This window comes from Clytia hemisphaerica, unplaced genomic scaffold, assembly GCF_902728285.1.
Source record: "Clytia hemisphaerica strain Z4C2 unplaced genomic scaffold, Clytia hemisphaerica genome assembly, whole genome shotgun sequence".
Taxonomy (NCBI): Eukaryota; Metazoa; Cnidaria; class Hydrozoa; order Leptothecata; family Clytiidae; genus Clytia; species Clytia hemisphaerica.
In genome coordinates this window covers 323,577-344,975 of record NW_027103676.1, presented here as the reverse complement: position 1 = coordinate 344,975, position 21,399 = coordinate 323,577, and the positions used below count along the sequence as shown (strand labels likewise).

The following is a 21,399-nucleotide window of genomic DNA, read 5'->3' as shown; positions in this document are numbered from 1 at the left end:
GTGTCCCATGGTTTCTTTTTTTGTTTCATGGGACAAAAAGTGAGGGAAATACCCAATAGACACGATGATTTTGTCCCTGTGGCAATGGAGCAAAATTGATTCGAATCGATTTTGCTCCATTGTCCCAGGGACAAAAGTGAGAGATGTTAAAAGTGTTGTCGATTTCACTTTTATTGCTAGAAAGAAGAATGGGGTGGAGACACGAGAAAGCGTTTCAGGTTGGTGGGATGGAGCATATTGCATTGCACCAACGGCGAAAAAAACTACTCGTGTCCCCAAGCTTAAGTCTCCTTAAGGGACAGTTTTATAACAAACAAAATCAATAGAAATAATAAACAGGTAGGCAAATTTCACTTCATTTGTATTTCTTTTTTACCATTAAGGGAAATTTACAACTTATTCAACTAATTAATAAGCGTAAGATTCGATCCATTTGACTTGCGAACTGATCTTAGCAAAAACTGTGTATGCTTCTGAAGATTTGCAATAACCTGATCCCCAGGAAACTGAACCATACAAAACCCAACGGCCATTACTTTTGCAAACAAATGGACCACCTGAATCACCATGGCAACCAGATGTTGGGTCACGTGGTCCACGGCCGGCACAAATCATGTGATCAGTAACATGGATTCCAAGATTTCGTGTGTTCTTGTTGTAACATGTTTGTTGTGAGACAGTTTTCAAGAGAGCTTGTTTCAACACCATAGCTGGTGGTCCCGATTGTCCGACATCATGTTGTCCCCAGCCTGTGATGTAACATTCTGATCCAGCGGCTAATTCTTCACCAGCTTCTGGAAGACAGATAGGTTGGACGTGATCGTTGAAAACGGCAGGTTTATCGAGTTCGATGAGAGCCATGTCGTTGTTAAGTTCTGATGGGCGCATCCAGTTAGGATGGTGGAAGGCACGGACTGCTCTGTAGACTTGTTCATCTCCATCAACTGTTTTGCGGTTGTAATCACCTGAAAGAAAAAGTAAGGATGATAAGAAATTGAGTACGGATTTGCAGAATTTTGAAAATAATAACTAATCGCAAAATGTTGACAACAAGGTCAAGTTATGAGAATGTTTTTTTCCTTTGGGGAGGTACAAATAGAAAATGGTAGAGATAGTTAAATCCAAAATCAGTCATAATATTTGAGAAAAAACGGAAATTCCCACGAAATCTTACAAACACAAACGATTTGGAAGCGCTCTAAATTAGGTTGGAAGGGTAGAGTTTTAACACTGAATTTTAACGCTAGACTTAAGACTAGCTAACTGAGGATAAAAAAATCCAAGAATGGGCAAATAGGGCTCAGAATATAGCCTGGAAGTCTATAAACTTCTCCCGAATTGGAATATTCGAATAAATTTATCAATTAGCCCAAAAACGACTTTCTCGCCCGAACTTTGAATTGTTTAAAAACGAGGAATTACCCAAAATTTGCAATAATTTGAGCGAGATTGCAGTATTGGTTACAAATGAAATTTGAAAACATCCGTCTGAAGCAAAATTTCTCACTGAATTACTTTATGATATTAAAATTGTTGGTTCAAAATAACTTTCGAAAGGATGAAAAGGTTCGAAATCATTGAAGAAGGGTAAGTTAATAAAGATATCTAATGATAGGTCTTACCCAAGACGATTTGGTATCCACGGTAATCGAATCCATCAACACAGTGAGCAGCAGTCAAAACCCATCTAGAATAAATAGAGGAAATTTTTCTTAATTTTTACCGGAGAATTTTCTTAAATTTGTAGAATTACAATTCTAATTCTTTTCTTTGCCAAAAGTGCCCGATGAAGAAATTCAAGAAAATAGTAGACATTAATACACTCCTTCTCACAGACCCGGTAGGACTTTTTCAGCCGGTGGGGATGAAATTAACGGACTGAAACTCGATGGGGATTTATATTCCCATGTTTTTATGTATGGGGATTTGAATTCTTTTGTTTTAAAGTCAGAAAATTTAGTTTGGATGGAAAAAATAGCATAATAAATAGCAGTGAGGATTGGTCTATTAGATTATTTTCAGTAGGGACAAAAATTGGCGGCTAATTTTTCACCGGGGATGATATTTTGACCAATTTTACCTAGTGGGAAGGGTTCCCAGTGTGTCTGTGAGAAGGGGGTGTATAAATCATCCTTGTTTTTGCAGTTTTTCACATTTTCATTTGTAACAATCTTGCTTCAATCATGAACATAAATTATGAGAAAAAAAAGCAAGTTTCAAGTATCCTCCCTCATTTGCAATGTTGAAAAAGGCTGTCTTGAATCAACATTACAAAATAAGGTAAGGGAGGATCTTATTTCTCAATTTCTGAGGCAACTTCCAGTGTTTTTCTCAAATATATTTGTTGTTTCGACGTTCATATAACGTTATATGGACGTTAAAACAACTTCGTATGATCACGTACCTTGGTGAGAGGATAGAACCACCACACATGAACTGTCCATTGTAATACAAACTGATTTGCCAAGGCCATGCGTCTTTCTTAGCAACTTCACCACCAATGATTCGCGATTCAGCTACTGGCATTCCACATTCTGAGAAAAAAGAAAGTCGAATCAAAGTCGAGGCTGTTCCTGTATGTATTCCCAGTGTGGACTGGATAGCTCAGTCGGTAGAGCAGTTGCACAAGTAATGCGAAAGTCATGAGCTTGAGTCTCACTTCAGTTCTCAGTTTAGTAGTTTGCTATCAAGGTCAATTCGCACCAATTCATGCCAGGCACAAAGGAAGCTTTTTAAATCTGATACGGTGAATGAGGAAATTTAAGCGATTTTGCCGACAAGGTAGACTGGAGTCGTTTATAATGCGTGTAATACACTAGTATAGGCGTTATATGATGATACGATTATTGTTACGGGATTTAGTTTATATAAACACTAAAATTTGTTCCCTCCTTTACTTTTTGCTTTATTTCTACTATGTCTGAAGTAGTCGTCTAGCTTGCTAGACTACCGACAAGAGGAAAATTTCGGTGCCGTAGCCAGTGCGTCGTGCCTGTATACGTGTTTGCACTTATATGTTCTTGATTATGATTGGGTTGTTTGTTAAAATAAAACAATCAAACAAAAAAAAGAGCTGCTCAAAAGGTCTGACCCTGAAGGGTTGACATTGAGTCTCAAAAGTTTGTGTGAAAAACATAAAAAAGACCCTAATGAGACCCTAAAGTTTGTTGAAGAAAATTACAGTACTCACGATCTGGTTTGGATCCGCTTCCATCAGGCTTTTCATCACCTCCTGTTGGTAAAGAAAGACATGACCAGTGATATATTTCAAATATTGCAAATATTTTTAATTGAGTTATTGTAAAGGTTGAATTCTTTGAAAATTCTTCAAATTTCAAAACTTCAAATATCTTTTCAAAGCTTGTTGAAAACGCTTTTTTTTATGCAAATTATTTTTCAATCTTTTAAGAACAAATTAATAAACATTTTAAGGCTTTGAGGACTATTAAACACCCAATTTCTTAAGAAATTGCACAAAAAAATGCTCACAAAATGGTGAAGAGCATTACCAAGAACATGTTTAGAACATTTTCAGGCTGAAAACTCAACAATTTAAAAATATTCGAAGGCTTCAAAAATTTTGGACGTTTTTATAAAAAAAAGGCGTACAAAGGATCGAGTGACATTTATTTCATGCACGCGCAAAAAAAGAAACCTACAAAATCCACAAATTGCTTCCATTTTTAAGCAATCTCAAAAAATCATACAATGACTATAGCAGATTGACTTACCACACATTTTACAGCTTTTTGGACACACAAGTTTCATTTGTTGTGGTTCAGCTTTACAATATCCCATACGTGCATACATTGGACAATACCATTGTTTATCTTCGCATACTATAAAAGAATAGAAAGATAAATAAAGTTCAGACTTTTGGGTAACAACCCACGGTTGGTGATATTCCGATTTTTTTTCAAGCCCGCGAACTTAAGGACCATATTACAGTACTTAAAGCGATTATCAAATGATTTTTTATATTTGGCTTAGAGATACCTTTTATGGTCCTAAGAAACACCTCTAAAATTTTTGACCCAATTCTTTTCCAAAGCTGAGATTTTCGACTTTGAATTTTCAAATTTTTACTTGAAAACAATGAAATTCAACCTGAAGGCTGTGTAAAAACTTATTTTTAAAGATTTCAAAGTCAAATATCTCAGCTTTGGCCTCTCTTGACCACAAAAGGTATCTCTAAGCCAAATATAACCCCTTTAAATAAAACGAATTGAAATTCATTTCAATTAAGGCTGGCTCATGTTTTCCCTTTTGGTGACTGGGTGACTGGCACTTTTTAAAAATACAAGTCCAGTTGACTTATTGAACTATTTAAAAGAGTTTTACAAATTGTCGAGAATCCCTGAATATGAAAGCCAACGAGAAGAATGTGAGAAAATTGCTCAAAATATCATGACAGTAAAAATTGACAGCAATAAAATTAAAAATTGTTTTATATTCTTACCCTGAGCGGCAGCTAAAGTTGTAAAAGCCAAAAGAGCTATAATCGTCTTCATTTTCTTTGATCTATTGGTCAACTCCCAAAGTCTTTTTGAATCGTTGATGAATGGAAACATAAAAATTGTAGTATATATAGTCATTGGTGTCTGGCAGTTTCGTACCCAGCCTCTACCCAGACGGCACACAACGTCAAAACAACGTCCATGTGACATTCATAACGTCCAAATAACGTTATTTGAACGTTAAAACAACGTTGTGTGCCAGCTAGGTAATAACAATACAACTCTCAGCTTGACTGAATACTTTAGTATTAAAGAGTTGGGAACGAGATTGGTGTAATCGGATCCAATCTCCCAGCCATATGTTTGGAAACATCGAAATTTGGTTGATGGAAAGAAGTGGTCCAGGTGCAAAATATTATTGACAAATGATCTAGAATATGATAATGATATTTCAATATTTACTATTTCAATCAATAATAATGACATTTTATGCAATTAAACAGTTGATGTCTTTTAAAAAAATTTGATATATCCCGTTGAAAATGGACTTAGGTCATTCACCGAAAGTTGATTAATAAAAAAAGTAAGGATCTTTGATGAAGTTTCATAAGTGCCCGGAATATTAGGAAGAGAATCTACTCATGGAGTCTACTTCTGGCTAAACTTTGCTTTTTAATAATTTTTGATGACGCTGAGAGTCCAGTGAAGTATTTGACGAGGTTGCCATTTTGAAAAAAATCCAAATAACAAAAAAGCTACTTGAAGTTGAAAAATATAACTAAGAATGAGAAACAAACATCAATAACAGATTTTGAATATCTTATTTTCAAATAAAAACGGCAAAAATGGCAAAAATAACGAAAAACTGGGAATGCAAAAGCATATTACCATATACTTCTACCCGGGCTACATTGCGCCTGACTTTTGATCTGAACTAGCATTTTGCTTTTTGGAATTCTGTTCCTTGAATTTTTAATAGTTTCAGAGAAATCTTACAAAATAAGTTACCGTATTTTCCTTTAAGTTTCCCGTTTCCGCGCTAAGATTCCTTTGCCACTTTTCCAGCGGAAAAAGACCAGGACTTCAGGTAGTTGAAAAATAAGCTTCGGAAAGTTAGGCAGTTTTGTATGGGTAAGCATAAGATGTTCCGTACCTTTAGAAACAAACCCTTTCCAATCCCATGCCGGTTAGCCCGGGAAAAATAGCGGAAAGATTTCGGAAAAGTGACCAAAATCTTAGTGCAGAAATGGGAAACTTAAAAAAAAAACGACGGTATATCAGATAGTAATGGTTTTACTGAGAGAATATGCACAATGGATAATTACTTTTCCTTGAATCAGTCTTTACCAAAAAATAAATTAAACCATCATTAAAAAATTAATTATTTTACAAGGTAATAAAATAAAATCACATTCTATTCTGATTAAATCTATACACAAACTATTATATACAACTTTTCAAAAAAAATTAATTACAAATAATCAGTACCCTAAAAATTGCTAAGTCATAAAAGTCATGTAAAAGCAAGGATCTCAGTGGCTGAAAATACCCTACTTGCATCACTACTGACACCCTCTTTTGGATCATCGGCTTCCGTGAGAAAAGCTTTTTGAACGGAAGGTGGTTTCGGTTGATAAGCTTTAGTTTCGTCCATCTTACTGTTGATGGGTGGAAGTATACTTTTGCTGACTTTTGATCTATAGGAAATATTATATCTGATATTTAGTAATACTTTCCTTAAAAAAATAAGCCTTTGAATAAAGCATTGAGCTTGAGAGACATTTCGACATTGTATCACGCAAATCTTTTTTAATCTGATTTTTGAAATTTTTCAATTTTTCGATTTTCGTGGTAGAAAGCTCCGATTTCTAGATTCCCATAAGTTAAAATTTCACACCTAAAAAGTTCGAAAGCATGAAAAATAATTACGGAATTCAAATTATAACTTACGTTTTCTGGCCATTCATCTTAGCGAACAACAAGCGAAGAACCTGCTCTCTCTGTTCCCATGTTAATTCTGAAAGATCAACCGACGCGTCAAACCCATCCCACCGTTCGGCCGCGCGTAGATCTGCGTACACGGAATTAGTGCTGTTCTTTAGGTGACGAAATGTGCGGACTTTGGGATAATCAGAGTGACCAGAATGAGCTTCGGTCATTCGTTTATTGTATGCTACTTCAGCGTCTCGTCGATATTGCGCACTGAAAAAAAAAACATTAAAGATTTCTTTTCCGAAGAAGTAATACATCTATTCCACAATGTTCACACGTTACTGTTCCGTTTCGCTCCGGTATGATTTGCGTTACGGATCGAATGTGTTCATATTGGTTTCGGAACGTTTCGGAGCAAGAAAACAGAGCAGTTCCGTTACGATGAAAAAAGTGGAGCGAAACTGTTTCGATATATTTTGCTTTCACTACAAATGAATTGGGTCTAGTTTCCAGGGAAGGAATGACAGCAAAATTTATTTATTTTTAAGATGCGACGTTAGAGATTTAATCTCAATTAATGATATTCATGACGTAATGTTTTCTACGGAAATACCTCGGTTTCAGCCAGTAGTGGCAAATTTAAACTAGACAAAAGTTGTATAAAATTTGCCACTACTGGCAAAAACCGGGGTCTTTCCGTACATAATATTACGTCATGAATATCATTAATTGATGATATGCATTCGGCATTTTGCCTGGCCGTGCGTGACACGACTGATGGCGTTTTTATCCTCCTGCAATTGCAAGAGAACTGTCATGATAAAAGAAAGATATTTTCGTTGCTTTCGTGGACCGAAAAAGCGTTTAAAACTGTATACCCAGGAAGGTTTTATTGTGAGCTAATCGTAGCCTTGGTGTTTCCCTCATAACTTTTATGATTATTTCTAGTTCCTGGGTGGTGTAAAGGTTAGAGGTATAACAAAGGTTACTTTCGTACACAATTTTGGTGCTTTTGAAATCTGTTGGTAAAAAGCCACGTTTGATTATTTTCTAGTGGTAAATTTTCTAGCACTGTAAACTGGGATACAAAACGTGACTTATGTAAAAGGAGCTTTCGACATCGAAAACACTTTCGTTGTTATATCAGCTGATACGACAATTAAGCGTACATACATTAAATACAATATTGAAATTTGATTACACGCCAATAAAATCTGTCATCACTTGAATAACAGTGTTAAATTACGAAAACTGAATTGAATTTGGGTCTTCAATTGAAAATAACCGTTCTGTTTATCAGGCGCCGCGGCAACGGCGGGGCAGCCGGACCTTGGCCCGAACACATTTTGTCAAAGTAAAAAGCAAATTTACTAATCAAGCCAAATTTTATTTGATAACGTTAAAACAAACCTGTTTTAGGCGATCTAGAAGGGTTAAAATTCAAAAATTCAGTATATCATGGCCCTATCACTTTCAAAGTGGAGCCGCGGCCCCTGTTCATTCAATGATCATAATTGTGTGACCATCAATATTCTAGCCACAAGTATTTTAAGTTATCTTTGAATAATCTTATAAAAAAACTTGATTCAGAAAAATAAAAATACGGTTACCGATTTCTGATGATTTCAGTTTTGACCATTTCCAATGATTCGATAAAGAATTTTTCGACATCTGAACGCTGTAAAAGATGATTTTGAAGACCTTTTGATTACACGTATGTAGAGGAATGAAATAATCAAAACTAAAAGTCTGTTCACGATAAGTGTGCACTCTTTTTTCTTTTACTTATAACTTTTGAAGGAATTCTTCAATCTTTATAAATTTGGTATCGTTGGAAAGATTGTGTGGAAGAGTGCGGAGAGTGGAACAATTTGAAATAAAAATATCTTTAAAAAAATTCTAAAAATGAAGATAAAAATGAAGAAGAAAAAAATGAAGATCTTGTTTTTTGGGGTCAATCACTTGTTAACTTTGTATCATAACTTTATATTGAATAAATATTTTAGTGAAATTTCTTCACAGTGATGACCTCCTAAGATCAAAGAATCTCTCCAGTGAAAATGAAAGTTATAGCACTTTTACATAAGATCTTCATTTTTTTCTTCCTTATTTTCATCTTTCATTTTTAGAATTTTTTTGAAGAATTTTTTATTTCGAATTGTTTCACTGAGAAATATCTCTCCAAAGATACATACCAAATTTATAAAGATTGAAGAAATCCTTCAAAAGTTATAGGTAAAAGAAAAAAGAGTGCAAACTTACCATGAATAGATTTTAAAAGTTACCGACAGCTACACTTTTTTTTTAAAGAAACACAATTTTAAGAAACACGAGGCTCAGAATGCCTTAAAACTAAGAAACATCTAAGAAACATGCTGAGGCTGAGAATGAGAAAATAAAGTTTTTTAATTCGGTTTTTTTTTTGAAAGAAGCAAAATTTAAGAAACACGAGGCTGATTATGTCAAAAAGTTTAGAAACATGTAAGAAACATTTAAGGCTCAAAAAGCCGATTTCTTAAGAAACATTGAGAGGCTGCTTGGTTTCTTAGTTTCTTAAAAAAACGTATCACAAGAAAAGCGACGTTTTAGGTGTCTTCACGGTAATGAGCAGCAATGGGCTTATACAGAAAAAAATTTGAATATGGGGGGGGGGTGGAGGTGGAGGATATAACATTTCTTGGAAATTTACCCCCCGGTCATTGTCACTTTTGAACTTAATATAGAGAAAAAGAGAGAGAACTTAATATATTGAAAAATGTCAGCTTTTTATCGTGCATTATTGAGATTATTATTGTATGCGAATACATCATCAACGCAATAGTGAAGAAGGAGTGGACTTTTAATAATACTCAATGAAAAGATTGATTGAAAAGCAAGACAACGACTACAGATTTCAGTAAAGCCCAAAGGGCTAGATGTCGTGCTTTAAGCAAAAAAAAAGTGAATATGGCAAAGAATATTGCTGCTATTGTTTTCGAAAACCTGCAAAGATTGGTCAAGCGCTGAAATTCTATTGTAATGTCACGTGACCTAAAGTCTGTCTCAAAATAATTTGCAGCTGGAGACAAAAATGGCTGTAACTTTTCATAGAATTCGAATCAAGTAGCGATTTTGTGCTCGTTAAAAAGATATTCGTGAGTGGAATATTATCAAGTAAATGGTTCAAAAAAATATTCATTCAATCAAAAGATATCAAATAAAGTTTATTGCTGGTTGACTCTATAAAGTAGTAAAAAACGACAAAAAACAGCCTTTTGTCGATCAACCAGCAATAAACTTTGTTTGATATCTTTTGATTGAATGAATATTTTTGAAAATCTTTTTCACAGCGATGATGATCTAAGATTGAAGAGTCACTCCTGTGAAAATGGTAATTATACCACATTTCTACAAGAAGTTGATTTTTTTTCTTCTTCATTTTTCATTTTCATTTTCCTTTTTTTTCTCAAATTTTTTACTTGATAATATTCCACTCACAACTTGATTCGTATTCTATCTAAAGTTACAGCCATTTTTGTCTCCAGCTGCAAATTATTTTGAGACAGACTTCAGTTAGGAATCCTACCTAACCTCGGCACACATTAATAATAATAATAATAATAATAATAATAATAATAATAATAATAATGATATATTTCTGGCATTTCCAAAATTTACATTTGGCTCTTCACCTGAAAATTCTGTATATAATATATGTGCAATGTCTAGAAAAAAAAATTGAAAAATATCCTGGTAGTATACTGAAGAAAAATTGGGGCCGTATAGACAAACAGATAGGGACGAAGCGGTGGGCTAGTATGATGAATAAAAGATTAGGATTGAGGGGTAAAATGTGAATAGTGATAGAGCTAGACTAAAACCTAAACAAATCCGAGTATCTGAGTATGCTAGCTGAGGCCATCGCAATGTGTGCTATTATAAAAAATTAACGAATATATTTAAAAAAAAAATACTAACATAATGTTATAAGCTAGACTAGACTAAGGCTCAAGTACTATTGATGGCTAGAGATAAAGTAAGCGACAAAATAGATCTAAGAACTCGGTGAGATAGAATCACGACAGAGCGTAAGATATTATGAGCAAAACTAGCATAGATTGCAAACCGAAGGCTGTGTAAAAGTGTACTGGACCTTGCAAAACACGACCAGTGAGCTATCAACTATCTAAATTAAATTAATTGAAACTAATTAAACATCAAATAGAAAAGAAAAAAAACTTCATAGAACTAGAAATATAATAAAGTCATATGCACTGAAGAAAATACAAACTAAGTAAACCTAAGAACAGATGGGCTAAATCTAAGATCAGAATGGAGACTAGAGAACCAAGGCTACGAGTAGCGATATTGAAGAATTGAAGTCAAGATTAAATTGAAACTAAAATGGCGCGTGAATCAAATCGAGAATTAGACTAAAACTAATAAATATAACAAATAATAATATAACACAGAAAGCACCAGCTAGGAAATAGCGAGTAGTGATGCAGGGACTACAGTTGGTAGAAGAGGTACTACTGCAAGCTCCTAGCTAGGGCTTTGTCGAAAAAATATTTTTTTGTTTCTTGACAAAAGGCTTTGTAGGTATCTGAGTCACGACAGTTAACAGGTAGTTCATTGAACATTTTAGAAGCTTCAGATTCAAAGGAACCACTAACATTACAGGTTTCACGCAATTTAGTTCCACCAATTACATCCGTTCGAGTCTTGGCTTGCACATATTTCTCCATAGGGAGGAATTTGGGCCAGTCATTCATATTCACTGATTTCCACGCAAGTTTAGCCAGACTGTATTCGGTCCGTTCTTTGACAGGTAGCCATTTCATATCTATTACGTCAGACTTGCGAGAGTAGCTCTTCCGGACGAAGCTAGCTGTGGCATTTTGGACTCGTTGTAATTGGTTGAATAGATATTGTGGTGCGTTGTGAATTACGGTATTACCATAGTCTATTTTACTCAATACAAGAGATTCTGCCAATTGGCGTCGTACACGGTATGGTAAATATCGTTTGATGAGTGATAGACTCTTCAGCGTACCATATGCTTTAGTGACGATTTTTTTGACATGTTCATTCCATGTTAGGTTTTCGGTGAAGATGATTCCCAACAGCTTGAATAGGGGAACACGCTCAATCACATTTTCGTTATTTGACTTGATTTCGAATTCAAAATCATGCCTCCTTGCCATTTGAGATGTGGCAAAGAGCATCGATTTAGTTTTTCTGGCGTTAAATATCAAGTTCGAATCCAGCGACCATTTCTCAATTACTCTAATATCAGAGTTCATTTCAGTGACACAATTTTCAAGCTCGTTTGGTTTGGTGTGGCGATATATAGTCGTGTCATCAGCATATTGAACACATTTCAGCCAAAGCACGACATCTAGCCCTTCGGGCTTTATAAATCTATGACTACGACGAGTTGAGGCTTTACAGGATCCTTCAAAACCTGTCGAAGAACTCGTCGGTAAAACAGTGTTGCCGTAAACCCATGCCAAGCTCTGATTTTAAGAGCCATACAAATAAGAAAATGATAAGTTAATTGTCTTACCTGATCGAGGATGTTTTTGGCAAGTTTCTTGACACGGCTCATCTCCTTATTCTTTAGTTCAATGATACGTTGTAGCCGTGCTATTTCCATTCTGTAAAAGTTAATTAATAAAAATTAATGAAAAAAGTGATACTTTAATGGACCTACCCGTCTGTTCAACAAAAAAAATTAAATTCAAAATAAACAAGTCAGGAAAAAAAAAAGATAAAATCTCGAGAAAATCCAGAAAAACCGCTTTTTCAGGTTCTGGCGGCCGGAAAGATTTTTAATCGAAAATTGGCCTCTATCATATTTTGGGAATTACTATTTTACTTAATTGTGCAAAAAATCAGAACAAGCACGAGAAGCATTGTGTATCTAAAAAATCTCAGCGATGCGAGAATTTAAGTAAGTCTGTGACTGCTGTCAGAGGCGACCCGATAGCTCCTCTTTCGATAGCTATTTACCCGAAGGTAGGGGAGGGCGCCACTCTTTTTCCCTGGCTCGCTCCACTCATCCTTGATCCTTATCTTAATTACTGAGCATCAAGCAGAGAGGCATCAAGTACCATTTTGGAATCTTTGGTATGACCAAGCTAGGGATTGAACCCACAACCTTGCGAACCGTAGCCGGATGCTCTACCACTGCACCACAGTCTGTAACATGACCCCTGTAACATAGTACCATGTAGAATTCCAACTTACTTATTTCCCTCTTGTTCTTGATTATGTTTCTGAACTAAGGATGTTTTCTTTTGATTATTCTCCGACATCACTTCTGTCAATGCTTTCTCAAGGTCATCAACTTTTTGTTGAAGCTATAAATGGGATACAAATAATAAATAGACGAAGTCCAAAATTGGCCGAACCCTTCTGGGGGTCCTGATTCGCACTACAGGCAAAAATTAGAAAAGTTTCTTTGGCATTTTTGGCCATTTAAAGGCCTGTTAATATGTCAAGATTATTCAAAATCGTAATTTTTTTTTGAATTTGTTTTACTATAAATGAAATTAAAGGAAAAATTGTAAAGTAAATGACATTAAAGATACGTCAAAAATAAATCATATTCCCGGTAATATAAGTTTCCAGATTTTGAAAATTGGATCGGTCTTGAAATGGTCTTTTAACTAAGATATGGCAAATAACAGGTTAAATAAGAGCGAGAGCTAAGCGTCCTTTTTTGTTATGTTTTAGTTTTAATTATTTTCTTCAAAAATCAAAAAAATTTAATTCAAAACGCGTTATTGATTTTAGGGGATTGCCGAATAAACAAAACAAAAAGGACGGTCACTGAGAATGACAAATTTCGAATTTCTACAGCATTCTTACCGAGCTGTTAGCTTTTTTAATTTTCTTGCTTTCGATGACTTTCTCTTCGACGATGAGGCTGTTCATTTCTTTTTCACTGCTTAATTTCTTGTTCTGCTCTTCCAAATTTTCTTTGTGCTGAAAAGAAGAAATCTCTATAGTTGAAGTAGGTTTGCAACACGTAAGGGGGGGGCGACCAAAGACTCCTTTTTCATATAGGTAGATAGATGTCTACCCGAAGGTACATTTTTTCATAAGCATAACGATTATAAGCATATTAAGACTCGTATTTGCAGAATTTGTAAGCAGAACATAAGCATATATGTCAGCCTGGAATATTTTTCAAGTTGTCATTTCTTATATGTTTAAAAAGGTTTGGTAGAGGTCAAGTAAAAATAAAGACATTCCACGGCTAGCTACATTCCACTGCTCCCAAAATCTGAACAAATGTTTACAAAGTTTCTGAAAATTTACTAAAAAGTTGGCTCGGGGTGAATGATAAGCATGATTCATAAGCATATAATTAGCAAAAGCTATGCCTGGATGCTTTGAGAATTTATGCATACACGAGCCTGATCAAGGGGCAGACACTTGCTTATAAAAAAAACATGTAGAGAGTACGCCATTCTTTTCCCTTGGATATAGGTTTTTTTATTTCAGAACAGTCAGCAGAGAGGCATTAAGAACCATTTTTCAAGTCCTTGACATGACCTCAACGAGGGGAGGGTGAATATTTTTGAGAAAGCCCTGGTTCAACTCTTCTTTGGTGTATACACGCATTTGGCTATTCCAGAAATAGTGTGTACCCCCTATGTTGGGGAGGTGTGACGTCCAGGGTGATATGGAAGATAAAAAATCCAGGGTGGTCCGGTTTCTTGAGTGTAAAAATCCAGGGTGGTTACCATATGTTGAGGAAGAAAAGTCCAGGGTGGTTAACATAATGTCAAATAAAAAAAAAATATTTGAACAATTTGCAGTAACGCTGTGATGGTAGCTTAAATGCATCAGTTTTGTGGGTGTATCTTTCAAGATTTTTAAACTTGAAGGTTTTTGCTAAGTGATAGATTTTAAGTATAATTTGCAGTAACGCTGTGATGGTAGCTTAAATGCATCAGTTTTGTGGGTGTATCTTTCAAGATTTTTAAACTTGAAGGTTTTTGCTAAGTGATAGATTTTAAGTATAATGTAGTCAACACAAACCTGTGATAGTTCTTCACCAGCTTTTATATGATAAGTCAATGCTTCGTTTAATCGAACGTTCTCTTTATAAACTGATTTCGTTGTATCGTCCAAATTGCTGCGTAATATGGGAAAGAGAACGAGTTAAAATTGGAGAAGTTAATAGCGCACTGCACTGAATCTAAAATAGATTTCATTTTTGACTTAATCATTACTTTCGATGTGTTTGTACGAGTTCCAATCCTGTCAACCTTTGAGTTAAAAATCTCTATTCACGTTAATTGCATCATTTCACAAAAGCTGTATACAACAACTTGCACGTATCTTTAATTGAGCCGCATTGAATTGTGGGATTGCATTTCGTACAAATGTCAAAAAGAAGTGAAAAGTAATAATTATGACGTATGCGTTGCGGAGCGCTATTCTGTAGAATGCTGAAATATATGTTTTTTTAAAAGCATAACGTTTATAAGCATACTAAGACCTGGGCTGGTGAAAAGATAAGCATATCATTAGCATATCAGTGAGCTTTGGCCTTTGGTCATTTCTTTTCCATTTTTAAAGAACCAATTTTTTCGGAAAAATAAGCATATCACAAGCATAATTTGAGCTTGATTTCAAAATGTAGCATAAGCATAACTTGTTTTTCAAAAAAAATATGCTTATAAAAAAACATGTACAGTAGTGGAGTCTCTATAACTTGAACACGCACGGGGAACACAATATTGTTCGAGTTTTGGAGTAAGGTTTATAAGACATTGTTAACTGAAACCATAAAACTTGTTCGTGTCAAGAAGACATTCGAGCTATGAAGGTTCGAGCTAAAGACACCCAACTGTATAATGGAATGGAAAATGGTCTTGCATGTGTTATTTCAACCAACGATTTAAAAATCACATAATTATGAGGAATTTTGCGCTTCGTATTGCAATGTAACGGATAAGGCCGTTATATCTTTGCCATAAGAAACCTTGTGCGAGATTGGAAGTCACAGAGCCATGCTCTTCGCGTATATTTGCCCTATCTTCATTTTTCCCAAATCCAAAATATTTTGTAAATCTGATAATAACCATTGAAAAAGATAATCTTCTTCACCATCTCTAGAATTCTCAAAACGTCAAAAAAGAATAAAGAGATAAAAAATCAGTTAGTAAACATACATAATCAACAGAAATCAAACAGAAGTCAAAGAGAACAACTCTGCTATGCGTTTTGGCAAGTGGACTGAATACCTTAGGGGATTAATTTTCACGGGAAGACATTTTCGCGAAAATATTTAATCTTGGCGGGACTTATTTTCGCGAGATAATTACCTTCTTTGACTATTTTCTTTCAATTTCCTAAGGGTTTTTGAGATTTCAAGAGACAAACATGGACAAACTGTGCAAGATGAATTTTCGCGAGGATTAAATTTCGCAAGTTTTTGAAAAAACTCGCGAAACTCGCAAAATATAATCCTTGCGGAAATTAATCCCCTTGAGGTAATCGTGAAACAGATGCCTTTTCATTAATATACCTGATAGCTTCGTTATGAGCTCTTTCAGCAAGTTCGGAAATCTTTCGATTGGCTTCTTGCTGCATACGAATCTAAAAAGTTTATAATACATAATGATGTTATCACAATTAAACTCGCGTTAGGCGGGAAATAATCGATATAATTTTTAGATCAAACGACGAAATTTCCCTATCATTCTAACTTAACAAGATTGGGAAAAATGTGAAAATTTATACCTTTTCATCGAAGAACTTTCTTTCGATTTTTTCCAGAGCATTTTCATGTTGTTTTTCGTTCATGAAAAGATTGTCTTTGATCTAAAAAGAAAACGAGTATCAAAAGAGATTGGAAATAATGGCAAACTGCAAAAAGAAATACCGTAAAGGTCGTCAAATTAGAAATTGCAACGAATTTCTAATTCGAGATGTTATGAATTGCGGCCATGCACTGATCTTACTAATAGAAGAAATGAGACTTTACATCAAAAGTTTGACTGTGGCTAACCATAATTCCATAATATTTGTATCAAAATTTGAAATTTTAAGCATATTAAAGGATATTTTTAACGGATCTCCTACCATTTGCGTTTTCAGCAGTTTTAAACAAAAAAAGAAAAAAAGATTCCCCCCTCCCACCGCACGAGCACACATTTTGAGTAACGAGAAACTATTTTGTTGATTCTGCTTTGTCGGCATAAGAGACGCGCCTCCTTTCTATATTATTATGATAATATCCAAACGAATAGACCTTTTCATAAATTACGTCACGAACATCACTTACCTCGTTTTGAAATTATTGCCATGGTGATTAACTCCCAGCGGAGTCCACTACTTCCTATTCATCAAAAAATATTCATTTAATGTCTCAAGGGACACAATCACCATGGTAATTGTTTGAATACGAGGCAAGTGATGTTCGTGACGTAATTTACAAAAAGGTCTATTAAAAGAAAATCCATAAAAAAACGAAGAAGAAAAACATTTCATACATCATCAATCTCTTTCTGCATGAGAGCTCTTTTCCGACGAAATTCTTTCACCAATTTCAACTCCGATTGCATCAGTTTCACTTCATTTGTTTTGTCCGTTAGACTTGTCTGAAGTGTTTCGATCTGTTTGGTGTAGTCATCTATAAATCCTTGTTTTTCTTTCTTGTAATCTTTTTTCAAGTCTTTGATCATTAGTTGTAGTTTGTTGATCTATGGATAATAAAAGATACCTTTTTTTATAAGAACATCCAAAAATTTTGAAACCTTTGGATGTTCTTAACTTTTTCAGTTTTAAGCCTAAAAATGTTCTTAACATGTGCTTACTTTCACCATTTTGTGACCATTCTTACCCACTTTCCTAAGAAATAGGGTGTTTTCGAGTCCGCAAAGCCCTGCAAAGCCTTCAAATGTTCTTAACTTGTTCTTCACATTTTGGCCATCGAAGCCTTATGTTCTTATATAGTTTGTTCTTATAATAAAAAAAGCGTGTATAACAACAGTTGACTTTCAATTAATCTTGAGCTCCGAATGGTGTAGGTTCGAATGTATCAATCAACCCTTTGCATCAGCGCGGTCGCCTTTTTTAGAGGAATGGGAACGAATTTACAAGCAAGATTTACTTGCTCTCGGCGCAAGGCATTTTTAGGCTGCCTCTAAAATAAACCAAACGAATTCCCGCCAAAAACTCCATGTCATATGAGATACATATGTATTAAAATTGCTCGGTAGGTAATCTCAGTCGAACGGAATAGACGATCGGATCAATAAGAACTAAATTGAACAGAACGACCAACAAAAAAAATAATGATCGAATAAGACAATCGAATTTCAAATTTCTTCAGTAGAGCAAGAAATTTTCCACCCTTTTGAAAAGTATTACGAAAATATATTATTATCCCTATTAAAAAACATACTGCATACTTCTGAAGAGATGTCGGTTATATTTACGTATGGAACCAAGGAAAAGGCAATGAAAAAAACAAGACCGATTTCTCGCATATTACAGATACTGTAATAGGAAAGCGACAATGTATAGAATACTGTAAAGAATTCAAAAAAGTTATAGAGTACAATGGATTTCTTATTCGTCGACCTGGAGAGGATTGTCCTTGATATCGATGGAACCCCAAGTCGAGGTCTAAATCAAATCTATTGAACAGGGGCTCAGTACTAGATTGTAGGGACCACTACCGGGGTTGATGGTCAAAATTGGCAAGTCAAAAACAACTTAGTACCATGTACTAAGTGGAGTGGTCAAAGCTGGAAATTCATTTAAAAGCTGATTTTCAACTTTACCTTGTGCAAATTTGGAGAAAAAAAGTCGATTATAATACCTCAGTATCGAAAAGTGCCTAAGAAAAAGTGTTTATTTTTTATTTTTAAGGGAAGTAAAAACTTAGGACATTTTTGGGTACTAGGCTGTATAATTCTACTCTTGCTTTCCCGTCAAAATAAGGATTTTAACAGGTAATTCCAGTTAGTTAGGGGTGGTCTACCTACATTGAAGGCATATTTTCAACTTTTTATATTAAGGTACAAACGGATGATGGTCAAAACTCCATTCCCAAAACCATGTTAGTACCACTCACCTTTATATACCCTTGACCAAGTTACTCAATTCCGGCCAACCAAAAATCTTTGATCGGAGATTTTTTGAAATTGGTACCCTAATGGCGAAATGGTGAAAATGCATCGAGAGCGCTAGATCTACTTTATCTCGAATACTTTTGATGATGTAGGGCCTTTATATATGTTAATTTTTAACATTGCAATGGATTCTTCTCGGGTACCAATTCCAAAAAAACTCTGATCAAAGATGGTGGATATAGCTTGGTCCAGGGATATATAAAGGTCAGTGGTTAGTACACATTTATGGCACTAGTCAAGTACCCTAACTTTGTAACCGCCCCTCCCAAATGAGAGGACACTCATCGTGCCATGAAAAAACTCTAGGTCCATGATGGTTATGATTAAACTGATGAATACCGTATTATTTTTCTTGATATCTTCATCCCTCAGGAAACTAAGGACGTCAACAGTCTCCTTCTCTGTCTGTGATACTTGTGTTTGAAGTTTCTCATTTTCATGAAGCAACGTTCGTGTCGTGTCCCTATTAAGATTGGTTGAGAGGTTTAACAATTCTTTTTATCTTAGAAATTGGTTGGATTTGATCAGAATTCCTATTATACTTGTGTATTTCTATTAGCGTCCCCAACTTTAAATAAAGAATAAAAATATTAAACAAATTCCAAAGTCGAATCCCCGCTCCTTTCAATGTTCTGTTCAGTTCATAGATAGCCGACTGGCCCTGGACCGGTGAAAATAATCAAAAGACTGTCTAAAATTAGCAGACTACTGAACTATCCAAGTAAATATCGATATTGGATGAGTATTACTAAAAGAGAGCTGTACCTTTAGTGCAAAGCAAAGTGCTGGTAGAATGAATGATCTGTTAGAAAAATAATCATTACCTATACTCATTTTTGGCAACTTCGACAGTTCCAAGACGACTTTCCCATAAGCAAGCATTGGCTATAGCTTGTTTCAAAACGTCGTCATTATTGACTTTGACTCCTTTTGATGACTTCCTTCTAAGATTAAAAAAATAAAGAAAAGTAAAGAAGAGAAAAATCCAGCCCTTGTAGAATTAATTGTGCTATGGTCACCATTTTTAAATAAAAATATCTTCAATCTTAAAGTGTTATCACTGTGAAAAAGTCTTTTTGCGAAAAAAAATTTTTTAAAGAAAAGTTTTTTCTTTATAATAATGTTCCACTCCTGAATATCTTTTCAACAAGTACAAAAACATTTGGTTCTATTTCTATAAGAAGTTATAGCATTTTTTGTTTCCTCTGCTTATAGCCTTGTCGAAGAGGCTTTTTTTCAGTAAAAATAAGTCTTTTTGAAGTAAAAATGAAAGAAAGTTCTTACCCTTTTTTGTCTTTTTTAGATTTTCCTTTAGCTTTTTTGGCCTTTTTCGGCATCTTTGTTTACATTATTTTCTTTTATATTATTTTCACATAATTTTTAATAATTTTGAACTGAGAACAAAACAAACAAAAGAAATATTGTTACTAGTAAAGTTCAGCCTTGGCAAATTATGATAAAAGAGCCAAAAATCCAAAATGTCAACAAAAACACACCCTAGTAGGGTAGGGCGTCAACAGTCATTTTTGGGGCAAAGTCAGAAAATTCAAGATGTAGTGTTTTTTTATGAAAATTTAACCTATTGTGAGGCATTCTGCGCAATTTTTAAGGTCAGAAGTTCAAAATTGGCCGAACCCCCCTGGGGGTAATGATTCGCACTACAGGCAAAAATTGGAAAAAATGGCATTTTCTGGCCTTTTCAGGCCTGTAAATATGTCAAAACTATTGCAAATCTTATTTTTTTCACTTGCTGTACTAAATTTTATGAAGAAACAACAACAAAAATCATATTGGGTTGAAAATTGTGCCCATTAGAGCCCTAAAAGAGCCGTTTTAAGCCAATTTTGGGTAGCAAAATGCTTTTTAAGGCCAATTTTGCAAGCTCATAAACTTTAAACTGATCGATTCACATGCCTGAAATTTTCAGAGATGGAAGTCTTCAATAAAGTCTTTAAGCAAAATGAATTTCAAGTTTTTCACTTTTTTCAAAAAATCATAATGGCGTCTTCAAAAATCGCTTTTTAGCAAAAAAAAATCATATTTCTCAAAAAATAGCATTTTTTAAGGCAAGCTTCTACAAACTGAGTTTAAATGCTGACTGAAAATTTTTTTTGCAGTGATAGTATACTGGAGATACTCCAGGGAAATCAAAATCATTTGCGTCTGGGATGGGTCTATGTCCGCCATTATGGAAATAAAATCCCTGCTAAGAGCCATTTTTCAGGCCAAAAATCCAAATTTGGACTGAAAAAATCTCTAAAATGTCAATAGACATGGGTCCAAATTTTCTTGCAGTGATAGTATTCTGGAAATACTACAGGAAAATCAAAGTCATCTGGGCTTGGGATTTGGGTATATCCACCATTTTGGAATTGAAATTCCTGCTAAAACGCAATATTTCAATCAAAAATCCAATTTTTGACTCAAAAAATCTTAAAAATGGCAATAGACATGAACCTAAAATCTTTTTGCAGTGATAGTCTTCTGGAAATACTCCAGGGAAATCAAAATTGTTTGGGTTTAGGATTTGGGTATATCCGCCAGTATGGAATTGAAATATGTGTTAAAACTGGCTAAAATACAACGTTTCAAGCAAAAACCCTGTTTTTTGAATAAAAATTGCTCTAAAATGACAATAGACATGGACCCAAATTTTTTTGCAGTGATAGTCTTCTGGAAATACTCAAGGGAAATCAAAATTGTTTGGGTTTAGGATTTGGGTATATCCGCCATTATAGAATTGAAATATGTGTTAAAACTGGCTAAATTGCAACATTTCAAGCAAAAATATTATATTGACTTAAAAACTGCTCTAATATGGCAATAGACATGAACCTAAAATCTTTTTGCAGTGATAGTGTTCTGAA

General features: G+C 34.6%; 2 protein-coding genes across 2 annotated transcripts; both read right to left on the bottom strand.

Moving 5' to 3' along the window:
* Window positions 1–344: 344 nt before the first annotated feature.
* On the bottom strand, window positions 345–4,574 carry LOC136803610 (elastase-1-like). Its single transcript, XM_067060333.1, has 6 exons — window positions 4,460–4,574; window positions 3,732–3,839; window positions 3,191–3,232; window positions 2,405–2,534; window positions 1,623–1,687; window positions 345–965 (listed from the first exon to the last, which is right to left on the bottom strand). The coding sequence occupies exons 1-6, from the start codon at window positions 4,569–4,571 to the stop codon at window positions 409–411; spliced, it is 1,014 nt and encodes a 337-aa protein (XP_066916434.1). The 5' UTR covers window positions 4,572–4,574; the 3' UTR covers window positions 345–408.
* A 1,204-nt stretch (window positions 4,575–5,778) lies between these two features.
* Window positions 5,779–19,932, bottom strand: LOC136803609 (basal body-orientation factor 1-like). Its single transcript, XM_067060332.1, has 13 exons — window positions 19,817–19,932; window positions 19,357–19,476; window positions 18,872–18,995; window positions 16,886–17,095; window positions 16,134–16,214; window positions 15,919–15,989; window positions 14,424–14,520; window positions 13,245–13,361; window positions 12,621–12,733; window positions 11,938–12,028; window positions 8,000–8,067; window positions 6,408–6,659; window positions 5,779–6,154 (listed from the first exon to the last, which is right to left on the bottom strand). The coding sequence occupies exons 1-13, from the start codon at window positions 19,867–19,869 to the stop codon at window positions 5,971–5,973; spliced, it is 1,581 nt and encodes a 526-aa protein (XP_066916433.1). The 5' UTR covers window positions 19,870–19,932; the 3' UTR covers window positions 5,779–5,970.
* Between the last annotated feature and the right edge of the window lie 1,467 nt (window positions 19,933–21,399).